The sequence below is a fragment of the Prionailurus viverrinus genome, chromosome A1 (genome assembly GCF_022837055.1).
Source record: "Prionailurus viverrinus isolate Anna chromosome A1, UM_Priviv_1.0, whole genome shotgun sequence".
Taxonomy (NCBI): domain Eukaryota; kingdom Metazoa; phylum Chordata; class Mammalia; order Carnivora; family Felidae; genus Prionailurus; species Prionailurus viverrinus.
The window spans coordinates 703,243-721,586 of record NC_062561.1 but is presented as its reverse complement, the minus strand read 5'-3'; the positions used below and the strand labels follow the sequence as shown (position 1 = coordinate 721,586).

General features: G+C 38.3%; 1 protein-coding gene across 7 annotated transcripts in view; it reads right to left on the bottom strand.

The window, feature by feature from the left end:
- The window catches only part of PARP4 (poly(ADP-ribose) polymerase family member 4), a 121,663-nt gene that overhangs the window by 19,960 nt on the left and 83,359 nt on the right, over positions 1-18,344 (bottom strand). For 6 of the 7 annotated variants that reach the window (XM_047873383.1, XM_047873403.1, XM_047873394.1 and 3 more), the window contains 7 exons: positions 18,056-18,226; positions 17,693-17,773; positions 16,236-16,316; positions 15,064-15,159; positions 14,353-14,475; positions 8,272-9,267; positions 5,998-6,097 (listed from right to left, as the gene is read on the bottom strand). In XM_047873383.1, coding sequence (XP_047729339.1) covers positions 5,998-6,097; positions 8,272-9,267; positions 14,353-14,475; positions 15,064-15,159; positions 16,236-16,316; positions 17,693-17,773; positions 18,056-18,226 — 1,648 coding nt within the window. Of the gene's footprint in view, positions 1-5,997; positions 6,098-8,271; positions 9,268-14,352; positions 14,476-15,063; positions 15,160-15,420; positions 15,569-16,235; positions 16,317-17,692; positions 17,774-18,055; positions 18,227-18,344 lie in introns of those variants that run through there. The other variant, XM_047873429.1, reaches the window with a different exon arrangement.

The following is an 18,344-nucleotide window of genomic DNA, read 5'->3' as shown; positions in this document are numbered from 1 at the left end:
TCTTTCTGATTTCCAAGTGATATTCCATTGTACATGTATACCACATCTTCTTTATCCATTCATCAGTTGATGGACATTTGGGCTCTTTCAATACTTTGTTTACTGAGATTTTATAGCATGAATGAGTATTGGATCTTCTCAAATGCTTTTTCTGAATCTATTGGTATAATCATGTAATTTTTTTGTTTTTAGTTTGTTGATGTAATGGATCACATTGATAGATTTTCTAATGTTGAACCAGCCATGTGTACTTGTGATAAATCCCACTTGGTCATGTATATTGCTCTTTTTACACTTTTTTGGATTCAACTTGCTAATATTTTATTGAGGATTTTTGCATCTATGTTCCTGAGAGATATTGGTTTGTAGTTTTCTTCTCTAGTAATGTCTTTGTCTAGTTTTGGCATTAGCGTAATGCTGCCCTTAGAATGAATTAGAATGAATAGAATGAATTAGGAATTATTCCCTCTGCTTCTATACTCTGAAAGACACCATAAAGACTTGCTATAATTAGTTCCTTAAATGTTGGTAGAATTCACCAGTGAACTCATCTGGGCCTGGTGCTTTCTGTTTTGAAGGTTATTAATTATTGATTCAATTTATTTTATAGATATAGGTCTATTCCTATTTTCCATTTCTTCTTGAGTGACTTTGGCAGATACTGTCTTTCAAGGAATAAGTCCATTTTTTTTTTCAACTTTTATTTATTTTTGGGACAGAGAGAGAGAGAGCATGAACGGGGGAGGGGCAGAGAGAGAGGGAGACACAGAATCGGAAGCAGGCTCCAGGCTCTGAGCCATCAGCCCAGAGCCTGACGCGGGGCTCGAACTCACGGACCGCGAGATCGTGACCTGGCTGAAGTCGGACGCTTAACCGACTGCGCCACCCAGGCGCCCCGGAATAAGTCCATTTTATCTAGATTATCAAATTTGTAGGCATGGTTATTCACAGCATTGAATATATAGATCACTTTGGGGAGAATTGACATCTTCTTGTTTTGAGAGAAATTTTTTCCACTTAGTTAGATCTTTTAAGAATTCTCTCAATAATGTTTTGTAGTTTTCACTTGAGAAATCTTGCATATCTTTTAAAAAATTTATTGTTAGGTATTTGATATTTTTAATACCACTATAAATAGTATTTTAAAATTGCTTTTCTGGAGACCTTGGGTGGCTCAGTTGGTTAAGCGTCCAACTTTGGGTCAGGTCATGATCTTGCAGTTCACATGGGTTTGAGCCCCGCATCAGGCTCTGTGCTAACAGCTCGGAGCCTGGAGCCTGCTTCAAATTCTGTATCTCCCTCTCTCTTTGCCCCACCCCTGCTCATGCTCTGTCTCTGTCTCTTTCTCAAAAATAAATAAACATTAAAAATTTTTTTAATTGCATTTTCCCATGATTTGTGGCTGGCAAATGGAATAATGGAATTAAAATTGATTTTTGTATTTTGATCTTCTATCCTTTGACCCTGAATCAGCTTTTGTTTGTCTTTTGTTAATTTCCTTATTTCCTTAATTTCATTTTTTTCTTTTTCCGGATTTTTATTTGTTAATCTGAATACATACATATATATGCATACATTGTATTTCCTTGTGCTTAGTGTTCTTTTCTTTTAACTGATGTATAGTTGACATACAATGTTATGTTAGTTTCAGGTGAATAACAGTGACTCAGTAATTGTACACATTATACTACACTCACAGTCATTCAGATGTAGTTACCATCTGTCATTATACACTGTTATTACAGTGTTATTGACTATATTCCCTATGCTGTACTTTTCTTTTTTTAAAAATGTCTACTTATTTTGATAGAGAGAGAGAGAGAGAGAGAGAGAGAGAGAGAGAGAGAGAGAGAAAGTGCACAAGCAGGGGAGGGGCAGAGAGAGGGAGAGAGAGAACCTCAAGCAGGCTCTGTGATGCAGCACTCCATCTTAGGAACCGTGAGATCCTGACCTGAGCCAAAATCAAGAGATGGATGCTTAACTGAGTCAGCCAGGCGCCCCCTATGTTGTACTGTTCATCTCCATCACTATTTACGTATAACTAGAAGTTTGTACCTCTTAATTCTCTTCACCCATTTTGCCCATCTGCCCTCCCCCAACTCTTTTCCCTCTAGCAACTGCCAGTTTGTTCTCTGTCTTTATGATTATGGAAACAAAGTTTCCTTTATTTTTAAAGGATCTTTTCTGCTGGATATAGAGTTCTCAGTCTATAGGTTTTTTCTTTTAGCACTTTAAAGATATAATTCCATTTTCTGGGGCACCTGGGTGGCTCAGTCGGTTAAGTGTCTGACTTTGGCTCAGGTCATGAGTTCTCATGGTCCATGAGTTCAAGCCCCATATCAGGCTCTGTGCTGACAATTCAGAGCCTGGAGCCTCCTTCGGATTCTGTGTGTGTGTGTCTCTCTCTCTGCCCTTTCCCCACTTGCACTCTGTCTCTATCTCAAAAAATGAATAAATGTAAAGATACAGTTCCATTTTCTTGTAGCTTCCATTATTTCTGATGTGAATATAAAATTCTTATTGATATTCTCTGGACTCTAATGTGTCTTTTTTCCTGTCTGCTTTAAGATTTATCTGTGGTTTTCAGCAGTTTGATTCTGGTCTACTCAAATGCGGTTCTAATTGTATTTATTCTGCCTGAAGTTATACTGAATTTCTTGGATCTATAAGTTGATGTCTTTCAACAATTTTAGAAAAAATTCAGTTATTATTTATTCAAACATTTTTCTATCTACTTTCATTCCTTCTGAGATCCCAATGACACAAGTGTAAAACCTTTTGATACCATTTCACATGTCCTGGATTCTCTTCTTTACCTCATTCTATTTTTTTTTCTATGCTTCAGTTTGGATAATTTTTATTACCACATTATATTATTATAATTTAAGTTACCTGATACTTTTTTCTGTTTTGTTCATTCTGCAGTTAAGCCCATCCAATGACCTTTCCATTGAAGATAATTTTATTTTCCAGTTCTAGAATTTTCATTTGATTCTTAGAGTTTCCATCTATTTGCTGAGATTCCCCCATTTTTTCACCCATTATTTTCTGGTAAACCTTTACTGTATTTATAATAGCAGTTTTAAAATCCTTATCTGCTAATTCCAACATCTGGGGCACCTGGAGGTCAGCATCTATAGGCCATTTCCCCCTAGATTATAAGTCATATTTTCCTGCTTCTTTGTATGTTATTAAATTTTCATTCTACACTGTACATCGAAGGTTGTGGAGCCCCTGAAGTATGTTATCTTCTTCAAAAGAGTGTTGAGTTATGTTCTGGTGTATCCTGTAAAAGCTTTGTTTTAGGCTTTGTTAAGGGGCCAATTTTGTTTTTTCCCTGGTTTATGGTCCCTTTTACCCTTTTTGGGTTTTAGTAGAAAACTTGAGATGTTTACAAGTTATTTTTTTGTTGTTAAAAAAATTTTTTAATGCTTATTTATTTTTGAGAGAGAGCGCACACACGCGAGTCGGGGAGGGGCAGAGAGAGGAGACACAGAATCCAAAGCAGGCTCCAGGCTCTGAGCTGTCAGCACAGAGCCCGACACAAGGCTTGAACTCAGGAACCACAAGATCATGACCTGAGCCAAAGTGGGATGCTTAACCGACTGAGCCACGCAGGCACCCCAAGATGTTTGTCAATTCTAATTTGGTATAATTCAAACACCAAACTCTGTCTCCCCAACACCTGGCAGCAGCTGGAATCTCTGCTCTTTTTCTCTCCAGCTGTTGCTTTTTTTCTGGACTCCTTGAAGTCACGTGTATGTACAGGTTAGGGGAGAGCCAACAATCTGAGGGAATCTGTATGCAGATTTCAGAGCTCTGGGCTCTGTGGCTCCTTCCTTTTTAGGAGTTTCACCCTTACTTTCCGGCCACTCTGGCAGCCTTGAACTCTAACTCCTATGTCATTATCCCATTAAGACTTTCCATTTCAGTTCTAACCTCTCATGTGCCTCATGAACTGAGAAGTACCTTTGGGTGAATAGTTGAGTAAATGTAGAACTCACCTCATTTTCTTCCTTTTTTCAGGGATTTTGATCCTTCTAGTTTCTGCCTGTTTTTTTTTTTTTTTTATTGCATTCCAGGCCTTAAAAGAGTGGTTTTAAAATACTTTATCTGAGCTTACTAAATTCCTTAATTTACTTCCTTACTAAATTCGTTAATTTACTTATTTTCTTTACTAAATTCCTTAATGCCCCTTACCCATTTAGCCCATCCCCTCTCCCACAACCCCTCCAATAACCCTCAGTTTGTTCTCCATATTTATGAGTCTCTTCTGTTTTGTCCCCCTCCCTGTTTTTATATTACTTTTCTTTCCCTTCCCTTATGTTCATCTGTTTTGTCTCTTAAAGTCCTCATATGAGTGAAGTCATATGATTTTTGTCTTTCTCTGACTGACTAATTTCACTTAGTGTAATACCCTCCAGTTCCTTCCACGTAGTTGCAAATGACAAGATTTCATTCTTTTTGATTGCCGAGTAATATTCCATTGTATATATATACCACATCTTCTTTATCCATTCATCCATTGATGGACATTTGGGCTCTTTCCATACTTTGGCTATTGTTGATAGTGCTGCTATAAACATGGGGGTGCATGTGTCCCTTAGAAACAGCACACCTGTATCCTGTGGATAAATGCCTAGTAGTGGAATTGCTAGGTTGTAGGGTAGTTCTATTTTTAGTTTTTTGAGGAACCTCCATACTGTTTTCCAGAGTGGCTGCACCAGCTTGCATTGCCACCAACAGTGCAAAAGAGATCCTCTTTCTCTGCATCCTCGCCAATATATGTTGTTGCCTGAGTTGTCCATGTTAGCCATTCTGAGAGGGGTAAGGTGGTATCTCATTGTGGTTTCGATTTGTATTTCCCTGATGATGAGTGATGTTGAGCATTTTTTCATGTGTTGGTTTGCCATCTAGATGCCTTGTTTGGAGAAGTGTCTATTCATGTCTTTTGCCCATTTCTTCACTAGATTATTTGTTTTTTGGGTGTTGAGTTTGATAAGTTCTTTGTAGATTTTGGATACTAACCCTTTATCTGATTTTATTTTGATGAGGTCCCAATGAGCTTACTAAATCTTACTGGTGAGAGATTTAGTCAGATTCAAGCTCCTTTATCATTCCAGGAAGTAGAATTCTCCTCATGCAAATTTTCACCTTTCCTTTTTGGTGTAGTGCAAGTCAAACAAACAAAGACCTGCTAACTCTGGAATAAGCCTGGAGTATGAAAACCCTGACTTTTTTGAGGGGATGGCAGGGTAGTTAGACACTGCTGTTCAATGAATACTGACTACTGTTTAATAATGTGTTTTTATTAAAAAAAATGTCTTAACCTAAGACTAGCATTTGACCTTCAAACCACTTGCTTAACCATCCCCTTCATTATCATGACAAGAAACAGGTCCACAGAGATTGAACCTGCTCTGGCAAAGACTGCCTAGACACTAATCAAAGCTGTTTTCTCTTCCTGGACACCAAGCTAAAGTGTATTTTCCAGCCCTCTTGTATCTGGGAGGGGCTCTGTGACTAGTTCCTGCCCAGTTTGTCTTTCTCTTACTATCTACCAGGTAGGTAATGCCAGAGCAGTATTTTCTTCTTTCCTTTTCACTAGAGTAATTTTAAAGACACTTTTGATAATGGTGGAGCCACAATATGGACGGAGCCTGGGTCTGTAAATGAAAACTTGGAGTGGAATTTTCCTGCTGACTACTATTTGACTGTGATATGTGCAAGAAAATAATCTTTGTGTTAAGCTACTGAAATTTTGGATTTTTAAAACAGAAGTTATTGTTACTTATGCTAATTAACTTACACAGGTAATACCCTAATTAGTGGTAAAGATATGACTAGAAACTGGTCCTCTTGTTTCATTTGATGGTTAACAAATATAATTCCACTCATATGTAACTTACATAATTATCATATTAGTATACTAATTTACAACAAAATTTACAACAGTTAAGAGCATGCCATTTAATTAATAGAAAAATGGTGACTTACCTAGAGATCTAATGCCTTTTTGTTCAAGAAAGCTGTTTAAAATATTTGTATTAAGGTTTAAAATAAATCCCAGTTCTGATGTAAGTTTCCAGAAGCCATCCTATGAAATAAAAAAGCAAATTTAAGCCACATTTTTGAAATTTAATCACATACATAAGAATTTATGTAATAAATAATGTTTCCAATTATTTAAATTCAGTTTATTAAGACATTTCTAAAATTTGTATTGTAAAAAATTTTTATTATCATTTTTATTATTTTTAAAATCAAAGTTCTTCAGGGGTGTCTGGGTGGCTCAGTCAGTTAAGCGTCTGACTTTGGCTCAGGTCATAATCTCACAGTTCATGGGGTTGAGCCCTGTGCTGACAGCTCCAAGAAGGGAGACTGCTTTGGATTCTGTGTCTCCCTCTCTCTCTGCCCCTTCCCTGCTCTGTCTGTCCTTGTCTCTCAACAATAAATAAAATATTAAAAAATGAAAAAAAAGTTTAAGTCAAAGTTCTTCATATAGTAGTGACATAGTATTGTTAGGAATCTCAAAAACACTATGGACAGTATGTATCAGATGGCACTTATAAAAAGTCTGGAAAGAGATTCATGTGCAGGCATTTTAAAAAATGGTGTTATGAATTTTTTCTTCTAGTAATGCTTTGAACCAATGTTTCCCAAACTTTTAAGTAGCATGATTCCTTTTGTTCAATATTAAAAATGTGCCTTTATGAAGTCCAAAATATGAAAATGACAAATTTTTACTAAATATAAAATTGTTATGGTGAATATGCTCTTTAAAATGACCTTACTGTCCCCTGCCCACCCCAGCTAAGTCTCTACTTGAAAAAAAAATTTTTTTAATGTTTATTCATTTTTGAGAGAGCCAGATAGACCATGAGCAGGGAAGGGGCAGAGAGAGAGGGTGACACAAAATCTAAAACAGGCTCTAGGCTCTGAGCTGTCAGCACAGAGCCTGACGCAGGGCTCGAACTCATGAGCCATGAGATCACGAACTCGGCTGAAGTCAGACGCTTAACCAACTGAGCCACCCAAACATCCCTAAGTCTCTACTTTTAAGGCTGATGTTTATTACATTATTACGAGGTGGTCGTAAGCCTGAACATGGGGATCTTGACCTTAAAGTCTATCAACTTCAGATCCCAGAGGAGCTAATACAGAAAGCAGAAAGGTGGATGAGGTCATAGGCAGGTACACAGACTCTATGGCAATAATTTGAAAAATAACAGCAGTGGTATGTGCCAACTAGTATTAAACTAGTCCTAGGTGCTTAGATTTAAGAAAAACAATCTTTTTAGCCACTTCCTATGGAGAGACTATTACTATACCCACCTTGCAGATGAGATCACTGAGGTACAGAGAGGTTAAGCAACTTGTCCACAGTCAGACAACTAACAAGCAGCAGAGGCACCATGTAAGCTCTACTAGTCTGGCTCCAGGGCCCAGAGACGGCAGCATCTGCTGTACTGCTTCCTACACTGCTTTCATGGACACTCTTCCAGGTAAAAAAAAAAAAAGCTGGACAGCTGTTATGATCATGTTTAAACCTCAAAACTACTCTATGAGGCAGACACTATTATTATCCCCAGTAAATGGATGAAGAAACTGAGACTCAGAAAGGTTATCTGACTTGCCTCAAATCACAAAGTACTAACCGAGGCTCAAATTTAGTCTTACACTAAATCAAGTTGCGTTTCCACTTTACTAAACTACTTTACATTAAAACAAATAATTACAGATATGAGGCTGGGTCTTAGTACCAGCGCAGGAACTAAGTTCACTTAGTGTTTATTAGCTTCACAAATGGAATGATAAGATCTAACACAGTCTTACATGTTGAGTGATATTCCTAAGACCATATGTGAAAACAATTAGAGTATACTTACAGCTCTCATCCTCTACGTCAAAGTGGGAAATTTACATAATTGCAATTCACCTGTTCTAGAACCTAGGAAATCAAGGTCTTACCCCATGACCCGTTCAGGGATGATTAACTTTCAACTGAGGAATATTAACATTCACTTGCATGATATTCTAGCCTAACAGTTAAAACTAGATAGATAAATACCATTATCAAGCACGCTGTATTTATTGTTGACTTTTTTTTGGAAAATTTTTCTCAATGGAAGAAGCAGTGTATTGATTTACATTCTGCCACAAGTCACTTACCTCACTATTGTACTGATAAACGACCAGGTACTTTGAATAGCTCTGCTCTAAACTATGAAGCTAATTAACCACAGACTTAAGGAGAAATAAGACTAATACCTCAGTTTGTAGACTGAAGAGTTTGGTCCAAGGCACAAAATTCATCCAGCTTTGTTCATCTTTTTGTGCTTGAAAGCTTGCAGTAAAGGCACTTCCTGTTAGAGCAGATTTTGCCAAACGACGTTTCTGAAATCTTGGTGTTTCAACATTTTTTGTTTCAGAAAAATGCCCATTACTTGAAGTAGATGATGAAATTACGGCACAAATATTTGCTGAAGAAGCCTCCAATTCTGTGTTAGCAAACAGATCTATCTGTGGCTTGTAAGCGGTGCTCGAATGAACTGAGGAATTTTGAAAATAAAGAGGAGAACCAGAAGGGTAATGAAAGTCAAACTCTCTGGATAGACCAGAGGAAGGAACTCTAGGAGGGGAGAAAAAAGTATTCGGCTGTGGGGGAGAGTCCAACCCAAGAGAATTGCTAGCACAATTGTCAGTCTTATGACCTTGATAACTGTCAGGTAGATCAACCTGTCCAAAGTTATATGAGTCACCTGAATAAGGAACACAAGCAAAGGAGCTCAAAGGCAGGAGAGACAGTCTGAAAGCGGCAGGTGACTCAAGGGAAGAATCACTACAACTGTCAGTTTGAAGGTCTTGGTCATTCTCAGATGGACCAGACTGTTCAGAACTAGCAGGAGAAGCAAGACAAACCTTTGAACGATGTAAGTGGGAAGGACAGTGGAAACGAGAACCAATTACGGGCTCAACTTCCAAACAGGCTAACCTATGGGCAGCAGAAATACTGCAAGCACCCTGTTTTAGGAAAGGGTCACTTCTATATAATGGTTCAGTTCCTGTTTGCTGAAATGAATCCATCTGACTTATATCCAATGGCATTTCCACATCTTCACATGCGAAATTGAGTGTTAAAATTTTTTCTGATAGTGGGGAACCCTTTTCAAAATCTTCAAAAACTTCCAGCTTAGGTGATCCAAGTTTTCTGTTAGTCAAATGATGTCGCAGCTCTTCATTCCGTGTAGAGAATGCTGAAAGAGGCTGCCCGAAAGGGAAAAATGTAAGGGAAAACACAGAATAAAATGAACATCCTTCCTAGTAGTTGACTTCCAAGCAGACAAGCAGCTGCTTATCCCAGAGCATTGAAAAGAGGAGATATTCAAGATAATTTAAGTACAATGTCCTTGTTTTATAGATACAGAGTCTGGGATCTGGAGAGAACAGCAACAATAAATACATCAAATATCTTAGTTTCTCTTTGTTCTTAGCATCTTGGAATTTCAATATCTCTCATTTTATACAAGAGGAAACTGAGGACCAAAGAAGTGTCTTGTACAAGATTTTATAATAGCAGTATCATAATGTGTAAATTAGCCCTAAAATAAGCTGATAATTTGAAATAAATTATTCTAGTCTTTTATACTGCTTTACAGCAATATTAGGAAACTGAGAAAACTGACAAAAATTTCGAAAGCTTTAAAGTAACTAAATGAATATATTTTTACACTAGACTTTGAATAACATGGAAAACAAAAGGGAATTAAGGATGCTATGTTACTACTATTATTTGAATGTTAAAGAGTCATTCCTAAAAAGTTGCATGTAAATAAAATCTAGTTTTATATGAATTACAAGTTTGAGATATTTTGGAAATAATTAGCCTGGCAGCACCTGGCTGGCTCAGGTGTAGAGCATGTGACTCTTTTTTTTTTTTTAAGTGTATTTATTTATTTTGAGAGAGAGAGGGAGACAGGGAGAGAGAGAGAGCAGGGGAGGGAGAGAGGGAGGGAGAAAGGGAGAGGGAGAGGGAAAGGGAGAGGGAGAGGGAGAGGGAGAGGGAGAGGGAGAGGGAGAGGGAGAGAGAGAGAGAGAGAGAGAGAGAGAGAGAGAGAGAATCCCAAGCAGGCTCTGCACTGTCAGCACAGAGTCCTATGCCGGGCTTGAACCCATGAACTGTGAGCTCATGATCTGAGCTGAAGTCAAGAGCTGGACCTTAACTGACTGAGCCACTCAGGTACCCCAAGCATGTGCCTTTTGATCTCGGGGATGTAAATTTGAGCCCCATATTGGGTTTGGAGATTACTTAAAAATAAAATTAAAAAAAAATAATTAGCTTGTCATTTTACCAATGTAAAAGAGCTATTTTTAAAAAAGAGTAGTCCTTTCCCAAAGAATTTCCACAATGGTTGTGCAATTTTGTACTCCCACCAGCAGTGTGTGGGAGTTACGGTTGTTCCACATCCTCACCACATCTAGTACTGTCAGTCCCTTTTAGGCCATGCTGGTGGGTATGTAAAGGTATTTCCCTGTGGCTCCAACTTGCATATTCTGATGTACAGCATTTTTTCATATGCTTGTTTGCCATCTGTATACCTTCTCTGGTGAAGTGTCTGTTCAAATCCGTTCATTATTTTATTGGATTTTCTTATTATTGAATTTTAAGATTTCTTTCTATATTTTAGATAAGTCTTTGCTAGGTATGTTTTACAACTATTTTCTCACTGTCTGTGTGGTTTCCCCTTTCATTTGCTTAAAGGGGGTCTTCTGAAGAGTAAAAGTTTGTGTGGTTTTTTTGTTTTGTTTTTTATTTACTTGAGAGAGAGTGTGTGTGTGCATGCGAGCCAGGGAGAGAGGCAGAGGGAGAGAGAGAGAGAGAGAGAGAGAGAGAGAGAAGAGAGAGAGAGAGAGAATCTTAAGCAGGCTACATGCTCAGCACAGACTCCAATGTGGGGCTTGATCCCGTAACCCTGGGATCATGACCTGGACAGAAATCAAGAGTTAGACATTCAACTGATAGAGTCACCCAGGCAACCCAAAGAGCAAAAGTTTTGATTCTAGTGAAGTCCAATTCACCAATTTTTTACATATTTTTTTTAATTTAAGAAAACTTGGGGTGCCTGGGTGGCTCAGTTGGCTAAGTGTCTGACTCTTGGTTTTGACTCAGGTCATAATCTCACAGTTCGTGGGATCAAGCCCTGCATCAGGCTCTGTGCTGACGGCATGGAGCCTGCTTGGGACTGTCTCTCTCCCTCTCTATCTGCCCCCACCCCGGTCATGCTCCCTCTCTCTCAAAGCAAACAAACAAACAAACAAACAAAAAACCCTAAAAAAATTAAGAAGCCTTTGTCCAACCCAAATTCACTAACATTTTTTCCTACTTTTTCTTCCAGATATTCTAGCACTGTTCAGTTGTTACATTCAAGTCTGCAATCCAATCAGTTTTTGCACACAGTGTGAGCTGAGGGCAGAGGTTCATTTTTGTCTCATATATGGCTATCCAATTGTTCCAGAAACATTTGTTGGAAAAATCACCCTTTCCCATTGAATTACCTTGACACCTTCGTAGAAAATCAATTGACCTTATATATGTGGGTATATTTCTAGACTCTCTACTCTGTTCCAACTGTTACATGTTCCAGTGATGTTCCCATGGTACAGATGTCTATTTTACACCAATATCACACTCTCCTAATTACTGTAGCCTTATAAAATAGTAGTCTTGAAATCAGATAGTGTAAGGCCTCCAGCATTTTCTTCCTTTTCAAAGTTGTTTTGGCTAGCCAAGATCTGTTACCCTTACATAAAACGTTTGAAATTAGTGTGTCAGTTTATTTTTTTTTTCAGTGCCATTAACTTTATTTATTTTTTATCTTTTGAAATTCGTGTTTTTTCTTTTATTTTAAATCCAAGTTAGTAAACCTATAATGTAACAATAACTTCAAGAATAGAATTTAGTAATTTGTCACTTACATATAACACCCAGTGCTCATCCCAACAAGTGTCCTCCCTAATGCCCCTTGCCCATTTAGCCCTTCCCTCCAACCCAACACCCGCCAGCAACCCTCAGTTTGTTCTCTGTATTTAAGAGTCTCTTATGGTTTGTCTCCGTCTCTGTTTTTATCTTATTTTTGCTTCTCTTCCATTATATTCATCTGTTTTGTATCTTAAATTCCACATATGAGTGAAATCATATATTTGTCTTTCTCTGACTTATTTCACTTAGCATAATACACTCTAGTTCCATCCACTGTTGCAAATGGCAAGATTTCATTCTTTTCAATCACTGAGTACTATTACATTATATATCTAATATATATAATATATAAATATATATATATAAATGTATGTATACACACACACAGCCCTGTACTCTTGTTTGCTGGGAGATTTTTGATTATGGAGTCAATTTTTTTTTTACTGGTTATGGAGTGTGTCAATTTCTAAACAAAAAAACTTGCTGGGACTTTGATTTGTATTGAATTGAATCTATATATCAATCTGAGGAGAATCAATATCTTAACAATATGGAATCATCTGATTCAAGAACATCTATTTAGGTCTTCTTCAACTGCAATTTTCTCAGCAATTTTTTAACTTTCAATGTATAGGTCCTGCTTATATTTTGTCAAATTTGATTCTATGTATTTTGTATTTTCTATGGTATTATAAGTGCTATTGTTTTTTAAATTTCAGTTTCTGATTATTACTAGTATACAGAAATCCAGTTGGTTTCTTACATTGACCTTGCATCCTGTAACTTTGCCAAACTCACTTATTAGTGCCACTAATCTTTCTATAGAGTCTTTAAGAGGTTCTACATATACAATTAGGTTGCTTATGAGTAAAGAAAGTTTTGATTCTTTCCAACCTGTATGCTTTTTATATATTTTTTCTTGCCTTATGTACCAGCTAGAATATTCTGTACAATGTTGAACAGAAGTGGTAAGGTCAGACATCCTTGCCTTGTACCCACCCTGAGGGGAAAACCATTCAGTATTTTACCATTAAATATGACATTAACTTTAAGTTCTTCATTTGTGCCCTTCATCAAACGAGGGATTTCCCTTTCCTAGTAGCCTAAAAGCTTCTTGTTATTTTTTTTTCCTTTTTTAATTGTTGTAGGCTGTCTCTGTGCTGAGAATCAGCCTGAAGTAAACTTAATGCCTTCGTAGGTCTTTTCTGAGCTTTTCGTTGGTTTTGTGCAGACACTTTTTAATTATTCCCATATATGCAGTTGTTTTTGAATGTCCTGGTGTTCAGTGTCTGGCTCCCAAAAGGGGAAGAGCAAAAAATGAGCAGGGGGAGTAAAGCTGCAGGCTCTTTAAATCCCCTGGAAGTCACTTCAGCCAGAGGGCAGCGGGCTTGCAACAACCGGAGAGCTGCCTCAGAGGCCACCTACCTCTGTGTCTGCGAGGCGGGCTGCAGTCACCCCCCAACCCTGCCACTGCCCATCTCTTCTGTGGCAGCTACAATTTCTCTTTGATCTAGGAGGAACTATGTGACCAGAGAAGTAAACTCAGAAAAAACGTGGAAACAGGATTTTCAGAAGTTATTCTTCCCCTTTCCTTTCTTTAAAGACAACTAGAAGATGAAACAAAACAAAAATTCTGCATGCAGGATTTGAGGAAACATCTGTGGTTTTGTTGTTGCTCTGTTGTCATTTACCATCTCAAAACATGGTTTTATGAGCAAAGCAAGCAAATGATATCTGATGTGTTTTTATATTCTTAACTGACATAATAACTTCAAAATGGATCGAGGAAAATGAATGTTGCATATTTTCCCAAAATTCCTCTCAAATTTTTTCGTTAGATTCTGAATTCCAAAATTTTGGCTTTTTTTTTTTTTTAACCAACCTAGACACCTAAGGGTCTAATAGCACTGTTATGTTCCTTTGGTTTTGCATATGCCTTCCACTTTCTATGCAAGTCACATTTCTCAGCTTCTGTTTCTGGCTACAAAGGCCACAGTATAAAGCACTATTAGCTTTAAGAATTATTCGTGGTGGATTTAGATTACTATATAGGACTTTTATCACTACTTTCATGATGAACCTATCAATTACTTAGAATAAATAACTTTAGTTTCCTGTATGGCAGTTTGTTTGTCTATGAATGAAGCCAAATCACAGTTGTTCTCCTTTGGGACTCTATAAATACATTTATATATGGTGGCTTTCTCAGTCACATAACAGCTTTTTTATAAATGCGCAAATATTTTCCATTATGAGGGAGACAACAGTTTCTGCATATACAAGCAATAGGGTGCTATTTTAGCAAAGGGTTCCCCTCACCATCATTAAAATATGAAAACACAATATCGACTTATTTGGTAATTAACATTTACCTGTACCACACTGGCATCTGGTTGCTCCTCCTGCCAGCTCATGTATGGCAGGAAATCTACATCCTCTTTGGCAATAAGTTCCATAATATTTGGAATATTAGGAGAAGGTGCCTCCTTACCATCCTATATTGAATCACAATTAGGTAGAAATAAAACAGACATTATCAAATCAAATGATTACTATATATTCTAAAGCCTGGTGAATCCTTAGTACATTTGGGTGTCAGATTGGGTGTCTTGGGCCACAAGAGGGAGAGAGAGAGAGAGGCACACGCTTAGCTTTCCTCTTTATTGAGCTGGGTGCCGTGTACACAGTGCCTTCTGTGGGTTCTCCTCTTAAATTTATGAAAGAGAAAGGGCCTCTCACGGGAGGGGAAGCTCAAGCCCTTTCTACTTTTTGAGGGTCTCACATTAATAAAAGATGAGAAATACCAAAATGTAACAAAATTGTAGTATATCTCAGAAGTACACACATAACAAATAATTATAACATTAAAAATAATAGTACATGTGACTCATTTAGAGAGATTATCACAAACGCTAACTGTGAGGCCCTTCATGAATGCAAGGCCCTGCTTTGATGGTCCTCCCTGCCCTCTTCCCCTGCTCTTTGTGAGTCATGAATGTGGATACTGTCAGTGACAGAGCAAGAGAAATTTTCTTAATATGCAAATACAAATGAAATAGCCATGAATTAACAACAATACATACCCTTTTCTCAACTGCCACAAAGCTTGTAAATTGTGTTATGAGAGAGTTTTCTTTACTGAGTTTAATAATCAGAGATTTTAACATTTGCTTCTTCATCTAGGATAGAATCAAACAAATGTAGTCACATTTCACTTTATTTTTCACTAGTTAGCCATGTATGACCAATAAAACAAGTGTTAAATAATCTAACAAGGCATTTTTCTATAAAATAAAGCATTTTACAATTAGCATTTCAAGTTAAATTGAGTCAATGGCCCTGTGTGAATATCTTGAGTAGGGGACTCTGCAAAATAGGATCAAGTGACTGGCTAAGTCATAGAAAAAATAATTCATATTTACATAGCTCTTTACGGTTAACAAAGAACTCTCATCCTCAAGTGTGGTGAGCTTCTGCATTCTTTTACAGACAGTCCACGCCTCCCATTTTAAAGATGGGGAGTCCAAGGTGTGGAGAGGTGGAGGGACCTGTTCAGGAGTGTTTGGTGGCAGGGCCGGTCAGCTGCCCCTAGAGGAAAGAAGGCCTAAAGTAAAGCAGAACACAGGCTGCTAATCCAAGGGCAGCAGGGGAGAACAGTGAAAACACAAGGCCCTCTATCACTGGCTGTAACTGCATTCACAGCCAGGCATGGCACTCTGTTGCCTTCTTTCTGGGAGGGCACTGGGTATGACTGCTCCTAAGCTCATTTAAGTTCACAGCTCCAGAGGCACCAGGCCATCGGTGGGCTGGCTGAGTGGGACCCCCTGCCAAGGGCCGCATCGGCTCAGTGAAGAAGGAGCAGGGGAGGCTCCGGCTCCACCGTCTGTCTTTAGGCTGCTCACCTACCTGCCCTGCACCTGGGCTGCTTCATCACTACGATGAGACTACCAGCGCCTACGATGTATGAAATCTAAGGTGATATTTATGACAGGCACTCAGTGACTGTCCTCTGAGCCCTCTTCTGGTCTCTTTCTGGTGAGTAAAATGGTCATAGAATTCTCAGGAAACCAATGACATCTGCTCTTTCATTGATCCATTTAACGAACATGTACTGAGCACCGTAGGTGCAGAAAACACAGACACAACAATGAATTCCCACCCCCCCCCACATGCTTCTCCACCCAGCTATCCTCACTTTATTTTTCCATGGATAAAATCAATTTAAGAAGCATCAAGAACAAGGGAAAGAGCGAACCTCATGATTCGTTTCGTTTTCATGGAGAATGCCATCTTCATAATCTCGGATCAGAGCTCGCGCCGTCAGCTTGTGTATCATCTGTGTTGAAGCAGCAAAGGGGAAAAAAAGATTCAAATGGCTTCTAACTGAAGTCTTACTTAGAAAACCACTTCTAACTTAAGGTATAACAGTGCATACAAAAAATTCACCCCTTTTAAAAGTGTCCAGTTTGGTGAGCTGTAACGAATGTATACAGTTGTGATGACCACACTGAAATAAAGATTCAGAACAGTTCTTCACTTTCAAAAGTTCCTCATGCCCCTGGCTGTCACCTCTAGCCCCTGGCACCCACTCATCTGTTTTCTGTCCCTACAGTTCTGCCTTTTCTGTAAAGGGGTATTTTGCCACTTCAGTTTATCTCAAAAACCGTAAGCTGTTCTTCTGTAGGAAGAGTCAGCCTAGTGCTGCGATGCCCCACCGTGAATGTGACCTCCACTCGGAAGGGCAGGGGCAGCAAAATGTGCCCTGGGAAGTGTGGGGTAAAGGATCGCCTCCCTTTCTCTCCAACGAAGAAACACAACTGATCTTAAGTGGCAATGTCTCATTTCCATAATAATTCCAACTCTTGTAATTTTGTTATCAGTAGGGCCACAGCTCACAGAGAAAGTACCACTATAAAAACTGCAATTTCATGGAGAATGACCTCTTCCCAGGCAAAATCGTTTGACTTAATTTCCTCCTTAGATTCAATTTTTAAACCAATATGGAGATTCCCTAAACTTCTATACACACATCACGGGCAAATAATAAGTTATAATTATTGATTTGGGGTAAAAAAGCAAGTCACATTTTATTTGAAAAACAAAAAACAAAAATCTGCAATGTCTGGGAAATAGTTTATCTGCTTATGCAAATACTTCTATGAATAGCAAACTGCACATATAATATACATAGGTGAGGGATTTTCCAGGTCTGACTATAGTAGATCAAGTACTAATGCAAATACTACAAACTTTTCAGTGATAATTCATTTGCTTTTAATCCGAAAGTAGAAAAAACAAACACACTCTCAATATATGTTTACTCTTGGCCTAGGACTATTATACTGAGTAATACGAGATAACATGGGTGGATCGTGGCACTTAACTTTTATTGAGTCATGGACACATTCGAGAACCTCCCCTAAAAACTGTTCACGTATAAAATACCAAGTTTCATTGCAGTTATTCATAGCCACTGATGCTCATGGGGATACACGAGACTCAAGAACCCCAGAAGAAGAAGTATTGTGTTAGAAACTGAATGCAAGTGTCCTCATTTGTACGGATAACAATCCTCCACATCATATTGTGTACTGAAGTGTCAACACAGAGAAACAGGAGCAACAAAGGAAGTACAGGGAGCATTACACAAGAAAATATTAAATGATGACAACTTTCAAACAGTGAGTTCATAGTTCAAGTTTTGAATCTTACAGTTCCAGTTGTCTTCTGAAGTTCAGTAGTTGATACCATTGTAGAAAATTCTTTCTCCTGAATTAACGCACACAGAGTTGCCTGAAACGGGGTGGGGGTGGGAAGGAAATCCCTTATTAGCTTTTTCACTCCACAGTGTCTTGGTTAGTTTCACAGTGATTTTCTCTCTCCTTTCAATGGAAGGTAAAAGGCTCCCTGATGTCCCTAGGAAACTACCCATTATGTTTGCAGAAGCAGAAAAATTTGCCAGCATATTATGATCTGGGGGGAGGAGAGGAAAGAAAAGAGAAAGAAAAGAAAAACAGAACTCTTGGCAACATACATTGTTCTTCCCACACTAAAACCAGCCATGTGCTTCCTCACCTGTGTGCAATGAGGAATAAATCCGTAGACAAGGAGTCGATGGTTGAGGAACAAGGACTGCACCTGGGCTGGGGCCTGGAGGGGTTCAGGTGCATCTGCACTTAGCTGCTGCCACTTGACGGAGACAGAGTGACAACTTGGAGAATGCAACCGGGTCATCTGGTCTTCTATCTATTTATAAGAAAGGAATTATTTCTCTTTCAATGTTACACCCAGAAAATAGTGACTTAACACTGAGAATAATTTTACATTCTATCTTTCAGGATTTGTAGCTCTCTGCTTTTTTTTT